The sequence below is a fragment of the Ictalurus punctatus genome, chromosome 8 (assembly GCF_001660625.3).
Source record: "Ictalurus punctatus breed USDA103 chromosome 8, Coco_2.0, whole genome shotgun sequence".
In the NCBI taxonomy this organism is placed as follows: Eukaryota; Metazoa; Chordata; class Actinopteri; order Siluriformes; family Ictaluridae; genus Ictalurus; species Ictalurus punctatus.
This window is the reverse complement of record NC_030423.2, coordinates 26,154,670-26,171,523: the sequence shown is the minus strand read 5'-3', so window position 1 is coordinate 26,171,523 and position 16,854 is coordinate 26,154,670. Positions and strand designations below refer to the sequence as shown.

The 16,854-nt window shown below is 43.5% G+C and overlaps 1 protein-coding gene across 8 annotated transcripts in view; it reads left to right on the top strand.

Moving 5' to 3' along the window:
* rapgef2b (Rap guanine nucleotide exchange factor 2b) overlaps window positions 1-16,854 on the top strand; it is a 130,972-nt gene that overhangs the window by 81,781 nt on the left and 32,337 nt on the right. For all 8 annotated transcript variants that reach the window (XM_017474551.3, XM_017474549.3, XM_017474548.3 and 5 more), the window contains one exon: window positions 14,333-14,464. In XM_017474551.3, coding sequence (XP_017330040.1) covers window positions 14,333-14,464 — 132 coding nt within the window. The remainder of the gene's footprint in view (window positions 1-14,332; window positions 14,465-16,854) is intronic.

Sequence of the window (16,854 nt, the reverse complement as noted above, 5' to 3'; positions counted from 1 at the left end):
TCTTCTTCTTCTTCTTCTTCTTCTTCTTCTTCTACCTCTTCTTCTTATTCCTCTTCTTCTTCTTCTTATACCTCTTCCTCTTCTTCTTCTTCTTCTTCTTCTTCTACTTCTTCTTCTTCTTCTACTTCTTCTTCTTCTTCTTCTACCTCTTCTTCTTCTTCTTATACCTCTTCTTCTTCTTATACCTCTTCTTCTTCTTATACCTCTTCCTCCTCTTCTTCTTCTTATTCCTCTTCTTATACCTCCTCTTCTTCTTATACCTCTTATTATTATTCCACTTCTTCTTATTATTCCTCTTCTTCTTCTTCTTCTTCTTCTTCTTCTTCTTCTTCCTCTTCTTCTTCTTATTCCTCTTCTTCATATTATTCCTCTTCATATACCTCTTCTTCTTATCCCTCCTATTATTATTATTCCTCTTCTTATCATATTCCTCTTCTTATTATTCCTCTTCTTCTTCCTCTTCTTATACCTCTTCTTATTATTCCTCTTCTTCTTCTTATTATTATTATTCCTCCTCTTCTTCTTCTTATTCCTCTTCTTCTGCTACTTCTTCTTATTCCTCTTCTTCTGCTACTTCTTCTTATTCCTCTTCTTCTGCTACTTCTTCTTATACCTGTTCTTCTTATACCTCTTCTTCTTCTTGTCTCTTCTCCTTCTGCTTCTTTTTATTCTTCTTCCTCCTCATATTCATCCTCTTAACTTCTTATTCTTCTTCATTTTCTTATTCTTATACATCTTCTTATTCTTCTTCCTCTGCTTATTCTTCTTCTTAATCTTCTTATTCTCCTTCATTTTCTTATTCTTATTCCTCTTCTTCTTCTTCTTCTTCCTCCTCCTCATATTTATCCTCTTATTATTCTTCCCCTTCATTTTCTTATTCTTATTCCTCCACTTCTTCTTCTTCGCTTCTTCTTCTTATCATTATTATTCATCTTATTTTCTTATTCTTCTTTGTATTATTATTATTATTATTATTATTATTATTATTATTGTTATTGTTATTATTATTATTATTATTATTGTTATTGTTATTATTATTATTGTTATTATTATTATTATTATTATTAATTATTATTATTATTATGTGCGATGTTGTATCCTTTACGGTTCTTTAGTTCTGGAAATTGCGCTGCTTAGGCACTTCGAGCCTGCATTTATCTGTGTGTTTTTCTGTCATGTATCTCCACTGAACTAATACTGAGCTCTGATACTCCTCATGCTACGCCTCAGAGGTCATGTGGTCATGTGATCTGATCACACATTCAAAAAAAAAAAAAACCCCACCGAACAACTAGCAGGTCGGACGTAACGCTGAAATATTGTTCTTTCGATTATTTTTCACGTCCTGGAAATTATAAAGCCTCGCACAAAAAAAAAAAAAAAAAGTGTAGTAGTGACGCACTGATAGCTTTCATTTATATTTCAGGACTGCGATGGTGATGATGATGTATCTGATGTCAATTTAATTCCCAGCAGTCATTCCTGGAAAGCCTCGTGGGGAATAGCAGGCTGTCCCCGGATGGCACCCGGTTGCCGCGGTGACGTAATGATGCCGGATACACCCCCCCCATCCCCCATGGCAGCTGGTGGTTGCCAGAGCGACGGTGCTCGCCGGCCCCATTTGTCAGGCATTACATCATCGAGGGATGATGTCATTGTTGTAGTGTATTCCCAGAGCGATGTTGGCAGTGTGCCAAAATGGATCTCTTTAATGGCTATAAGATGTCTACTAACCCACATCAGTAACACTACACACACACACACACACACTCACACACACCCTGTCTATTTCTATGGAACATACTATACTTCATCTGTGCACTTACCTGCTCATAAAGACGGCTGTTCCGTTGATGATGCACTCCATCAAGCCATAAATAACCCTCGACATCCAACCATCCTCCATCTCTCAGACATGCTTACTAGTGTCGTCGTCCCCCCCCCCGTTTACTGCTACGATCAGCGCTCATGAGATATTTAAGCATCATATCTCGGACTTATTATATTCCCATATATCTTCCGTTTATGCTTGTGCACCGTAAGTCACATTGATCTGGAAATCTGGCCCCCATTAGCGAAGAGCGTTCCGAGTTCAGCGTCTTTACTCGTGTTTGATTTTCAATTCCCTCATAAAGATGTCATCGGTGAATGTATCGCGCTTCCTGTCGGCCTGTAAAACTCTGCCTGATTGATCTCCGGTGTTAATGAGGCAGAGTTTAGCTGGAGTAAGTCGAGCGGACAGACGAGGCCTTTACGCCATTGTTCCCTTCTTCCTTTGTTATTTAAAAGCTCGCCTGTGTTATCGTATCAGGGGCGTAAAGGGCCGAGACGGCGCATCAGGGCTTTTCCTCTATCTGAAAACAAGAGCCTCCTGTGGGAATAGCACACTTTAGTGTGTGTGTGTGTGTGTGTGTGTGTGTGTGTAAGGGGGGGTTGGCGGACACGTGTGGGTGAAAAAGGATGACTGAAGCACAGATGACAATATCTGATATCTTGATTAATGGCTGTGATTTGGCAGAGTGAAAGTGGTAGACTGTGATAGACAGTGTGTGTGTGTGTGTGTGTGTGTGTGTGTGTGTGTACACTCATCAGAGCATCAAGGGGTCGTGTGTGGGCGGGACAGATGCTGAGCTACCACAGGGGGTGACCTGTGTGTGTGTGTATACGTGTGTGTATGTGCGAGTGTCCACATTTATGCGTTTTGGGAACTGGATTGACAGTGTTGTCATGGAAACCGGTATATTCTGCACATACGCCATGTCTGCAGTCCCTATTCGTCTTCTCACCATCTCCGTTTCTCGTTCTTCTCTTCCTTCTTTCTTTTATTCTGTCCGTCTTTCGGCGTATCTCTCTCGGTCGGTTTCTTTCTCGCTCTTGCAGTGTGTCCTCCATTTCTTTTTCTTCTCGTCCGCTCGTTTCTGTCGGTGGTTTTTATTCTCTCTCACTCTTCCCTCGCTTTTTGTCTCCTCCTCTCACGCTCACTCTTTCGGCACCTCTCTTTCTGTTGCTCTCATTCTTTTATCTTTTTCCCCCCTTGTTCTGTCTCTTTCTATCTCTCTTTTCCTTTCTCGGTCACTCTTTCAATACAGCTCTCTCTCATTCGTTCAGTGTCTATTTCTTTCTCTTTTCATCTCCTTCATTCTTTCTTCCTCTCGCTTAATAGTGCCATCCTCTCGCTTATTTAATTTATCACCTGCATTGCATTCTGTTATCTCTCTCTCTCTCTCTCCCCGCTCTCTCTCGCTCTCTCTTTTCCCTCTCTCTCACTCTTTCTATATTCTCTTTCTATTACTTGTTCTGTTTTTATCTCTTTGCCTTGTTCTCTCATGCTTTCTCATTCTTTCTATCTCTTTTATCATGTGTCATTCGATACTCTCTCTTTCATTACTCTCCCTCTCCCTGTCTTTCCTTTTTCCTCTCTGAGTTCTCTATCCTCTTCCCCCTTTTCTATTACTCTTTAAATCATTTTCTTTTTCTCTTCCTGTATCTCAGCCCTGCTCTCTCTCTCTTGCTCTCTCTCTCTCTCTCTCTCTCTCTCTGTCTCTCTCCTCTCTTCTCCCTTTCCATCTCTTACTCCATTTCTATCTCTCACTCCATTTCCATCTCTCACTCCAACTCCCTCTCCTTCTCTGCCTGTCTGTTTCTCACTGTATCTCTCTCTCTCTCTCTCTCTCTCTCTCTCTCTCTCTCTCTCTCTCATTCTATCCCTCTCTCCTCTCTCTCTCTCTCTCTCTCTCTCTCTCTCTCTCTCTCTCTCTCTCTCTCTAATTCTATCCCTCTCTGTTTTACTTACAGCATCTCAATATCTCTTCCTCGCTCTTGCAATCTCTCTCGCACTACCTCTTTCCCTCCAATCCGTCCAGGAAATGGCTGTCCTCCGCGGTTGCCATGCCAACTGCCTGCAACCCGGGTGGTGTGCGGCGGGAAGCGTGATAATGACATTACTCTCGCAGGGCTAAGTGTGCTCATCCTTCACTTCTCTCGCTCTGTCTCGCTCTTGCCCTTTTCTCAAATCCTTTCTATTCCTGTCTTCACTTCACTTCTCTTATCTTTTTACCCCCCTCTCCTGCCTCTCTCTCTCTCTCTCTCTCTCTGTATGTGTGTGTGTGTGTGTGTGTGTGTGTGTGTGTGTGTGTGGAATAGTAGGCACCAGCGGTGACTCTCCTAGCATCACCAAGTGTGGAAGGGGGGAGGCTTTGGAATAGGAAACTCCTCCCTCTTCCCCTCTCTCACACACACACACACACATGTACAAACACACACCACGCACGAATACGGTCACACACACACACACACACACACCTGCTCGTCCCCCTGCTTTGGTTCCAAATGAAGCAGCGGTGTTTAACAAAGACGACCTGGATGCTTGAGGCTGGCTCACTGTTTGTCACCTGACCTAATGGTGGGTAAGTGTGTGTGTGTGTGTGTGTGTGTGTGAGAGAGAGAGAGAGAGAGGCAGAGAGATGGAATCAGAAGGGGAGGGAGCGAATGTGAGTGAAAGTGCTGTCAGCCATTTTTTTCCCCTTCCTCCCTCCTTTTTTTTTTCTTCCTTTTTTCCTCTCTCCTGATTGGTGGAGGAGATTTAGCTAATTACCTCCAACGTCGTGGATGCTCCATCTCTCTGCTTGTTTTCTTCGCATCCTGGATGGATGGATGGATGAATGGATATGTGCGATGTGAAACTAGAGAGTGCTCTGTGAGAGCTCGAAGCCAGAGCATCCGGAAGGTTCTTCGGAGATAGAGCTAGTGAGCGCGAGAGAGAGAGAGAGAGAGAGAGAGCAGGAGCGAGCAGGATGCTAAAATTTCGCCGCGCTCCTGCGCCTCCATTATGAAGCCATTAGTGAGCGGCGGCCATGGAGTCTCCAGCCAGGCTGATAAAAGCCCTGTGAGTATCGACCTTCGACTGGCACTGATCACATTAACATGCTTCGCTGTAGGGACGATGGATGGAGTTGAGCAGATGGATGGATGTTTCACACGTTTCCTTGAGATGGCTGGTTGTGCGACTCGGTGGTCATGGAGATGTGTGTTTGTGTGTGGATCCATGCAAGACTGCATTTAAATGCATTTGTGTGTGTGTGTGTGTGGACAAGTATCACTTGCTGGTAGGTAGGTATGTATGTGTTATCTGAAGCCTGCAGGAGTGTGTCATGGTGCGTTATGGTTTTTATTTATTTATTTATTTATTTTTTACTAGATCCCATTGATCTCATTCGTTCAACGGTTGTGTAATGTGTGTCAGTGTGTTAGACAGACATGTGAATAGCACACACACACACACACACACACACACACACACACACACACACTAGTGCACTAGTGATACTTGTATTCATATCCTAGATTATTACACACACACACTCATGAATGCATGCATTTGCTAGCTAGAGCATCTGTAGGTAAGAGTGTGTGTGTGTGCGTGTGTGTGTGATTTGAAATCATTAGGAGTATGTGAGTGTTATTTGTCAATCGCTTGATCTCATTCGCCAGTCGGTTGTGTAATGTGTGTCAGTGTGTTGACTACGTGCATCGTAAATACACACACACACACACACACTAGTGAGTGATACTTGTCTTCATATCCTAAATTATTACACACACACACACACACACACACACACACACACACACAGATGGTGGTGATAATGTTTACTTTGTGTCTGTGTTGTTTGCAGCCACCAGGACTGGGTGCGTTTGTGTGTCAGTTGTGTCAGTGTGTTGGTCATGTGCGTAGTACATGTGTGCGTGATTTGTAGCCTTCAGGAGTGTGTGTGTAGTGTGTGTTTTACTAGAAGACATTGAATGGCTTGATCTCATTCGTCCATTGAGTGGTGTCTATCACGTGTCTTTTCACGTGACTTTACCGGTATTTTGTACGGAAATATGGGGAAAATGCTGTATATCGGCTGGGGAGTTGCAGGCAGTGAGGATTGTCTGTTCTGCAAAGAGAACTGGAGCTGTAGTGCTGAAAACCTAGCTGTTTTTATTTTATATATATATATATATATATATATAATATACCGTGTTCCTAACAACTATCTGGGTATGACATGCTCGTGCCATCCCAAACAAGCGGAAGCTGGATGAACTGGATTCAGGGATCTGCTGCGCGGACGAATTGGAGTTCCTCCCAGACTCTCATTGGCTGATTTTTCAGCACTGTTCTTGCTACTAGTTGTAGAGCGGGTCACGCTATGCGGTTCGTCGGCAAGAAAACGAAACGTGCTCGAAAACATGCAGACCGAGAACATCGTGTGGCGTAATCTCTGAGCTGATCGGCGGTTGTCGCCGAGCCCCTAAATGAGTCGGGGACTGTGAGATCAGGCTGAAATAATGTAATATGCACTATGCTTTGTATTGAAAATCTATCCTGTTCCTTGTTCAAAAACAAAACGGGCTGAAATTCTTATCGGTGATGATGGGGTATGCAGGGTAGCTAGATATTAGGTTGAAATAGTGAAGGGTTCCTTTAAACTGTGTGGGTGTGTTTGGTTGCTCATGCTTTAATATGTGTGTGTGTGTGTGTGTGTGTGTGAGAGAGAATGAGCGTTGCATTGGTGGTACATGCACAGCATCGGAAAACAATCAGTACTTGACGGCTGAGAAGCACATGGAGATGTAAATGAATTGATCTTCTGTCAGCCATGATTGTGAAGGTTCTTCAGACGGCCTTGCCTTCGACTGAGTGTGTCGGGCATGTTTTTATATCCTGGTGTGTATCAAATGTCCCCACGAAGATAGAAATATCTGACAGTTTTGCCCTTCCTCATGAGGAAAGCATTTTTAAACAAAATCCGCCAGGAATTATGTTAATGTCGTGTAAAGACGCTAGAATCCGATCGGACGATTCTGATTAAGACGATATTCTCGAAAGTCCTGATTCCCACCCCTGGAATATGCCTGTTTACGTGCGACGAGATCCGATTAAAACACCTTATTGTGAAAATCCTCTGAAAGGAGATATATGCGCATGTTCAGTCTGCAAGGAATTGTGGGTAGCAGCGGCAGCATCTTGAATCAGCAGGAAGGGACAAGCGCACGTGTAGATCGGTATACTTGCAGCATCCGTGTATACAGGAATATTCCCATGCCTGTACGCATATAAACATCGTATTCATAACATGGCTGCAACCCGGATATAGACTTTAAACGGAATTTGATGTACGTGTAAACGTAGTCGAGGTAGATCTTCCAGGAGTTGGATAGAAGACCTTAGCGCCTCGTTTAGCGAACGAACTCCTCCTCAGCTTCACGTCCACCTTCCGCCGTACTCGTTTTCGCTCTGCACGTGAGCTGCGAACGGGTCGCACACAAATACGTCATCAACTAGGCTTTACCGCGATTATCATGGGAAGACTAATTCTTATTGTGGGGAGGATTTCTACCGGTATATCTCAAACGATAAGATATCGTCCCATCCCTACCATGTACCACATATATCTGATGTACCACAGCGTTGTTGAATTCTCAATATGTAATTTGTCAGAAGGTTTTGTTCTGGCTTCAAGGCAAATCACAGGTTTATGTTAACGTCCTTATCGTTTCTATAGTAACTGCTAATTCACGGAGACTTGTATGGTATGTGACACGCCGCATAATCAGTGATAAATTAGAAATGCCACATGAGATGGTGAGCTTTTCTCCGAGAAGTTTCTTGAACATTGAAGGAAGGAGTCTCCAGTGTCGGCGCTTTGGAACGGTTAGCGATAAAGCTGTTGCTTGACGTTTCCTGCCATGCTTTCCGTGTTTATACTGTAGTTCCAGTCGAGTCGTTCTGATGGCGTTCGCTGTTTGTCGGACTAGCTGATGTCGGTTTCCTTGCCAGTGTTTGTACGTTAAATATATGTGGTGTTTATGTATGAGAATATGTGCTCTGTTTTTATCTGACTCCCTGCTGAAGTGCTTTAATCTCTTGATCCTCTCGGCTCAGGAAAGTGAGAGGCCCCTGGAGTGTTGCTGAGGCTTATGGGATAGCTGTGAAGCCTTTGGTCGTCCAATGTCAGCCTTTTTCTATAATGATGCACACTTTTATATGTGCACACATCACAGCATGTATTTTGTACGTTTAAGTGCACCAGTCCTCCAGTAATGTAGGTCTGCAGGAATTTTAGGAAAGTCAAGTCACTTATAAGCCGTGTGTGTGTTTAAGCAGGGATTTGCGATTCTTGTAGGAAAACGCTGACTCACACACATTTGCTTTAAGTTTTAGCTTTTCAAACAGGAACTTTAGTGTCGATCGTGTCTCTAGACACCTACTATGATTGATCAGCTGAATTACTCTGGTCTTTTCTTCCTGAAACAGAAAAGGAGACTGAACAGAAATGCTCTTCCGTCTAATCACTGACTTATTGGCCAAGCCTGAGAGAGAAGCATGTGTCCTTATTACCATCAGTCTACCCACATACAGACAAATTAAAGGAAAAAACAGTCACTCTGTTATCCTTTGGAAGGCATTTTGTTGGCATGATTTGAGTCCACTTGTTCCTTTTAGAGGGATGTTTCACTGCAATTGAATACAACCTTTTCTTCTTCTTCTGATCACCTTTATTCTGTAAGGAAACCTTTCTATCCTGATGGGCGTGGTCTCTTCCAGGATGACCCCGCCCCCATTCACAGGGTACGAGGTCACAATGAATGGTTTGATCAGGATGAAAATCATGTAAATCACATGCAACGGCCTTAAGTCATCAGATCTCAAACCAATCGAATGCCTATGTGAGATTTTAGAGCAGCTCTCTCCACCACCATCATCAGAACGACAACTGAGAGAAGGACCTTTCTGAAGACTTGTAAAATCGACGCCAAGGTGCATTAAAGCTGTTCCTGCTGCTCATGGTGGCCCAACGTCTTACTAAAACGCTTCTCCACTAAGACATGGTGTTTTTTTTCCCTTTTAATATGAAGATTGCTGCAGTTCTGTAGATAGTGATTTGTAAGTGTTTGGGTTCTGGTGGTTGTAACTGGTTCATTTGAGGGGTGTGGAGGTTTTGTTGATACTGAATGTCTTGTGTGATATGAGATTCTGTTGGTGCTAAACAGCTTATTTGTGGTATGATGAGGTTTGGTTGTAGAAAAATGGCTTATTTGAGGGTTACTGTGGTTCTGCAGATGTCTAATGTCTTATTCGAGGAGTGTTGGAACCCTGTGGATTTGTTTGAGAGGGCTTGAAGTTCACACCATAATGAATGCCTTTTTGAGGAGTATGGAGAATCCCTCAGTGCCAGATAGTGTGTAAGATATTTTAAGGTTTTAGTAATAGAAAAAGTCTTATTTGTGCAGTGTTGAGGTTCTGATGGATTCCTATTGATTGAAGATTGCTGTGATTATACAGATGGCAAATGGCTCATTTTAGAGGTTTGGGGATTCTGTGGCTTTTGAATATGGCTCTTTTGATGGATAATGGCATTATGTTAATAGTGAGTGTGTTGTTTGAGAATTCTGTTATAGTTCTGTAGATGGGGAATAGCTTGTTTGAGAGGTATTGAGGTACTATGAAAGGGCAATGACCTGTTCAAGATGCATTGCGTTACTGTAACCATTTATGGATGGTGAATTTGGCTCGTTTGAAGGATTTTGATATTATGGTGATAGGAAATGGCTTGTTTCAAGAGTGTTGGGGTTCTGTGGATGGTAAATGGCTTGTTTGATGGGTGATGACATTATGGTAGTAGATTGTCTTGTTTGGTAAGTGTTGATTCTGTGGATGGTAAATGGCTTGTTTGATGGGTGATGACATTATGGTAGTAGAGATTGTCTTGTTTGGTAAGTGTTGGTTCTGTGGATGGTAAATGGCTTGTTTGATGGGGGATGACATTATGGTAGTAGAGATTCTCTTGTTTGGTAAGTGTTGGAGGTATGTGGATGGTGAATGTGGCTTGTTTGATGGGGACTGGGATCTATTGATGACTGGGATCTGTTGAAATGCAAACTGCCTTTTTGAGGACTGCTGGAATTTTACGGTTGGTGAATGGATCATTTAAGCAATGTAGATTCTGTGGAAGATGAAGTTGGCTTAATTTACATTATGGTAATGTTTGGGGTTTGACAAGTGTTTGGGTTCAGTGGATGGTAAAGTGCACTGTTTGAAGGGTGTTGGGATCTGTTGAAGCAAACTGCTTTTTTAGGAGTTTGCCGATGGTGAAATGATCATTTCAGCTCATTTAAAAAGCATTGATTCTGTGGCAGATGAAGCTGGCTCATTTTAAGGTTGCCGACATTATGGTAATAGAGATTGGCTTGTTTGAGGAGCATTGGGATTCTGATTGAAATCTGATGGGCACACGATGCTTCACCCAACAGAAACGGTGATTAGTCTCGCTCTAAAGATACATGCATCCTGTTGGTATATACTTCTCTTTTAGGCCATGTGTACTTGATCACTGTCTGTGATTACTAAGCTTACAGTGACGAGGATCAAAAGTAGGATCAGGAGGATTCTGGGACAAGAAAGATGTAGATAATGAATCTTGTTGTGAGTGCTAATTTTGCCAGGTGTAATCACTCTCTGTAGAGTCTGCCTATTCCACTTCTTCTGCTTGTGCCTGTCTGACGTTTCTGTCACACTCCCTTAATTACCATGTCTTCCGTCTGGTTTGAAGAACTTTGTAGCACATGGCATCAAATTAATTTTAAGAAAAGTCACACTTCTGTTAGATCTTTTCTCACTTGTTTCCATGTGGGGGCTATGGAGGTTGTCAGTGGTGTAATTAAAACACTGCAGTAACACCTCTCAGTGCAAATGAAATTCCTCCAGGAAGGATCTGTGAAATACATGTGCAAATCAGTTCCATCCTCAAACAAAGAGACACCTTTTGAAAATTCACTCATCTGTCGAGTAGTAACCCTTGCTTCAGTCACGTTCACAGACTTCAGGCCTGTGCGTCAGGTGTGTTGTGGTCAAGGTTCACAGTGGCTCTGATTTTGGCGTGGAGACACATGGGAATGGACACAGATCTGCTGATGCTGCATTAGCAGTAATTCCTCAAAATGTTGAATGATATAGCTCACATATTTCCATAAGCTTCAAGTAGAAAGGTCAAAGATCTTGTGCCTGTTGTAAAAAAAAAATTAAAATAAATCTAGAACCATATAAGGAGTTCCTGAGCTTGTCCCACTAGTAGAATCTGTGAAGGCTGTATGCAGACATCTACAGTACCACACGGTGTTTCCCTATCAAGTAGAGTGACGATAGGAACTGTCCAAAGAACCTTTTAAGGAAATGATTTTTATTGCTATATGTATACACAGTATGAACCCAGTAGAGCTTCACAGACTTCAAACCCTTTTTAATTATACATGAATTACAAATCACAAATACAGCTGCCTCAATGTTTTTAAAATGAATTGAGAACTTATGGTATAATAAATTGCTCAACCTTGATTGTTTCACCATCAAGCTATTGATAGGTATTTCATTTTAGTCCTCCTATCGAAATACCATGAGCAGCAATTACTGGGTACAATGAAAGATAGAATTGAACTCCTCACCGCGATCAACCCCTCCTCAGTGTCCTCTTTCAGCTGTAAACATTGTTTAAAATGGATGAACCAGTTGAAAGAGCAGGGAATACTCATGCTGAGGACAAGTGTAAGAGTGCGAACCTCACCAAGCTCATCCAGTAAATGACTTTAAAGGTCCAGCGTGGTTTTCTTTGCTGTACGCCAAGCTTCAGTTTCCAGCTCAAGGTCTCCGTATCTGCCGAGGCCGGGAGATTGTTTCTTCTCTCGGATATCTCCCAGGAGGATCGGCTGCATTTCCGGCATGTCTACGATTAGAGGGGCGGAAATTAGGTCAGATGCATTTTATATGAAAGCTATACTCAGCTGACTGAAGACATCCAATAGCATCTTTTAAATAAAAAGAAAAAGCCTATTTCTCTCTCAGATACCCTCAGATAGGAATGGAGCCAGAAGTCTGAGGTGTTGCTTTTGGAGATTAGCTGAAATTGGTTCTGGGGCTCTTATCGGAGTTCCATTGTCAAGACTGTTCTTCGTGTTGAGACTCCATAGACGTTATTATTTTTTTTCTACAGCTCTCCTTTAGATACGTAAACAGGGTCGACACACACAAGGGGTTCGCCTTCATGAGGCACAAGGATGCATACCCAGCCATGTGCGCTTTGTTGTTCTTTAGTAATGGCCTTATTAGGGCATGCTTACAATGAACTTCTTTCTGTTTCTTTCTTTATCTATTTATTTATTTATTTATTTCATGCACTGGGAATCACATTGAGGGGGTGGGGAAAGGCACTTAACATCTGTTTTTCTTCTTCACTATAATTACAAGCCACGTTCGAATCATTTGAGGAATACTGCACATCCACAGCATTTTTTTTGTTTTGTTAAGAGTAAGACTGACTTTTATAAGTACCAAAAGAACAGAGTTTTCATTACCTCAGCTCATTACACTCATAGCATTTATTACCTCAGTTAGCTCCATAGGATTTGTTAACTTAGCTCACTTATCTTGCCTTGCTTATCTAGCCTTTGTTTCCTCAGCTTGCTCAATTAGCGCTATTGTATTAGTTTCCTCAGCTTGTGTTAGCACTATAGCGTTTGTTACCTCAACTTGCTCAATTAGCACCATATCCTTTGTTGCATCAGCTTGTGTTAGCACTATAGCGTTTGTTACCTCAGCTGGAGTTAAAACTAGCCGTTATTACCTCAGATTTAGGTAGCACTACAGCCTTAGTTAGTGTACTAGCCTTATTTACCTCAGCTGGAGTTAGAACTAGCCTTTATTACCTCAGCTTGAGGTAGGAATACAGCCTTAGTTAGTGTACTAGCCTTTATTACCTCATCTTGAGGTATCACTACAGCCTTCGTTAGTGTACTAGCATTAGTTACCTCAGCTTGAGGTAGCACTACAGCCTTCGTTAGTGCAGGTTAGGTTAGTACCATAGCCTTAATTACCTCAGCTTGAGGTAGCACTACAGCCTTAGTTAGTGTACTAGCCTTAGTTAGCTCAGCTGGAGTATGAACTAGCCTTTATTACCTCAGCTCGAGGTAGCACTACAGCCTTTGTTAGTGCAGTTTAGGTTCGTACCAAAGCCTTTCTTACCCCAGCTTGAATTAGCACCACAGCTTTCATTAGCTCACTTACTTTCATTGCTTGTATTACCTCAGCTTGCTCAATTAGCACCAAAACCTTTCTTAAATCATCTTGTTCAGTTAAAGACACAGCTTTTATTACCTCATCTTGCTCATGTAATGCCAAAGCTTATTTATTTATTTTTTTTTTTTTTTTTTTTTTTAAAAACCTGTACACGCTTATTTAGCACCATAGCCTTCATTACCTCATCTTGCCCAGTTAGCACTACAGCTTTCTTTAACACTGTTCATTCAGTTAGCGCCATAGCATGTGTTACCTCAGATTGAGTTAGCGTCACAGCTTACCTTGCTCACTTAGCACCAAAACCTTTGTTAAGAAAGAATTTTTAAAGGCTTTCACTTGTGGCTGTATGAATTTTGTCACAGCTCACCGATTTAGTGCCTTTGCAACCAACGACAGCAGTTGATCATTCTGGGAGTGTCAGACAATTTTGTATTAAGATCTCAAAGCGTGACCACTAATAATCTTAAATGACCACTGAAATCACACAATGTTCTAGGTTGCAGATGAAATCAAATCGACTGACTTGTAGATTTGTCAAAAGCCGCCAACACACACACCGATTTAACCGACAGCAGTGTTGGCTATGAATCCTGTTTACAGAGGGCTTGGTGGTGAGATGAGGAAGCCTAGATGAGAAGTGACTGCCTGCCTGGTTGACATTTTATGCTTGTAGCTGGAGTGTCTGTGAGGTGCAGGATGTTGTTTAACATGCTGCCTGCTCCTGTTGGAGCTTAAATGCTGTGTGAGAAAACTGAATCTGAGGGCTCGTCTTGCTTTCCAGACCCTGCTAGTAATGCTTCCTGGCTTCAGAGATGATTTTCTAAGCGTTCGCCTTCATCGTACGATGTCTTTATCATCTCGGTTGTGGTGGCTAATTTTGGATGTGGTTGTTGTTGTTTAAAGCCCTATTTGACATGCGCTTATGTTAAATTTTCATATGATCTTTAGCTAACCTTTATCACACTGTGCACATGACATTTGATAGCTCAAGCTAGGAAAAAAATCAAAACACAAATAGCCTTATTAGCAGAGTTACTGTTACCAATCCGAAGGGGATTATTTTCCGATAACGGTGCACCCTGAAGTGTTTTATTGCTCTCATGCTACAAATTTTTGATTTATTTTAAAATGACATGTCATACTTTCTTTTTTTTAATCCATTTATTAATCTTGTGGAACATCCTTATGTGTTAACCCTCCTTATTTCTCGGCCTCCAGCTCCCAGCGGACTTCAGCAGGCTTCACCTGGCTGACGGGATCCACCCGCAGGTGACCCACGTCTCCTCCAGCCTCTCAGGATGTAGCATCACCAGTGACTCTGGGAGCAGCAGCCTGTCCGACATCTACCAGGTAACACGCATGCTCCAGCTTGTAGACATCTTAAACACTTCAATCCTTTTGGCATTTGACGAACCCTTACATGCTCCGTAACGCTGTCTTTACTATCGCCGCTTGTATTTTTGCTGAATAGTCCTTGCTTATACGATTGCGAGTACTTACTTCTCTCAGTCAATATTTATCATTTAAACATTTTTCTTCCTGGAGTGACCCCTAAGAGCCGTGATGGGCTATCGAGTCGATCGTTTTGTTTAAAGAGAGCTGACCCGTGTGTAACTATTCATGTGTGTGTTCTCCAGTTCGGATTAATTGTGTTTGGCTTTGTGTTTGCTCCACTGCTTAATTGATTCACTGAGTACATTTGTGATGTCCTCATGCATTAGAATCGTGTGTGCACACGTGTGTGTGTGTGTGTGTGTGTGAATTCTGTGGTCTTGGCCTGACGGTCATCTGTTTAAGTCTTGTTAGTGGCTGTGTGATGATGTAGTGAAAGCAGCCTCTTTCTTACACCTCCATCCTTTACGCCTTCTCTCACTCCGTACTGTACTCCTGACACTCTTCACTCTCCACACCCCTCACCCCATACCGTACTCCTGACACTTCCTACTGCACTGGTCACGCTCCACACCCCCTACCCTCACCCCGTACTGTACTCCTGACACTCCCTACTGCACTGGTCACGCGCCACACCCACTACCCTCACCCCCAACTGTTCTCCTGACACTCCCTACTGCACTGGTCACTCTCCACACCCCCCTACCCTCACCCCCTACTGTACTCCTGACACTCCCTACTGCACTGGTCACTCTCCACACCCCCCTACCCTCACCCCCTACTGTACCCCTGACACTCCCTACTGCACTGGTCACTCTCCACACCCCCCTACCCTCACCCCCTACTGTACTCCTGACACTCCACACCCCCCTACCCTCACTCCGTACTGTACTCCTGACACTCCCAGCTGCACTCGTCATGCTCCACACCCCCCTACTCTCACCCCGTACTGTACTCCTGACACTCCCTACTGCACTCGTCACACTCCACACCCCCTACCCTCACTCCGTACTGTACTCCTGACATTCCCTACTGCACTCGTCACACTCCACACCCCCCTACCCTCACTCCGTACTGTACTCCTGACATTCCCTACTGCACTCGTCACACTCCACACCCCCCTACCCTCACTCCGTACTGTACTCCTGACACTCCCTACTGCACTCACCACTCTCCACACCCCACTACCCTCACCCCATACCGTACTCCTGGCATTCCCTACTGCATTCGTCACTCTCCACCCCCCTACCCTCACCCCCAACTGTACATCTGATACGCACTACTCACTCTCCACGCCCCCCTACCTCACCCCCAGCTGTACTCCTGACACTCCCTACTGCACTCACCGCTCTCCACACCCCACTACCCTCACCCCCTACCATACTCCTGATACTCCCTACTGCACTCGCCACTCTCCACACCCCCTTACCCTCACCACATACTGTACTCCTGACATTCCCTACTGCATTTGTCACTCTCCACACCCCTACAATCATTCCGTACTGTACTACTGACATTCCCTACTGCATTCGCCACTCTCCACACCCCACTACCCTCACCCCATACCGTACTCCTGACATTCCCTACTGCACTCGCCACTCTCCACATCCCTACCCTCACTCCGTACTGTACTCCTGACATTCCCTACTTCACTCCTGACTCCTACACCTCCTACCCTCACTCCCTACTGTACTAATCACTGGCTGCACCTCTTGCTTCACTCTCTACTGCACTCCTGACTCCTAACTCCTCCTTCCCTCCCTACCTAATGGACTCCTGACACACCACACCCCTTTTTCTGCAATCCCTACAGCATTTCCTTCCACAATCCCTACTTCTCGATTTCCTTATTGTTCCCCGTCTTCCTGCACACGTGAACCTCTATAGACTATAAGGAAATGCAGAAGGAAGTTTGACACCCGGATTAGGATCTCTAACACTCTATATGTTTTCTGTAATAGTCCTCTTTAGCTGATTCAGTCGAAACACTTTTCCAGACAGCTGTCTTCTCTCCCTGATGGTATTCCACAGTGCTTTGGGGCTCGGCTTAAAGAATTGGCCCTGATTCTCAGCGAAGTTAGCATCATGGCTGCCCTTTTTTTTTTTTTTTGCATTTAAATAAATCATTACTCAAGTTCTTCAAAGAGGCTTGAAAGCATTGATCCAAGAATAGCCATCTGAATTATTAACGCTCGCTTCACGCTCATCTGAGCCGTCCAAACAGCAATGCGGATTGCACTCAGCAGTTGAAAAATAGTTCGGCCCGTTTACAGCGACCGCCAGCATCTTCCTTGATTAGCCCTTAATGGTTTCCCAGGCAAAACATCTCTCCAGCTGCTCAACGTACA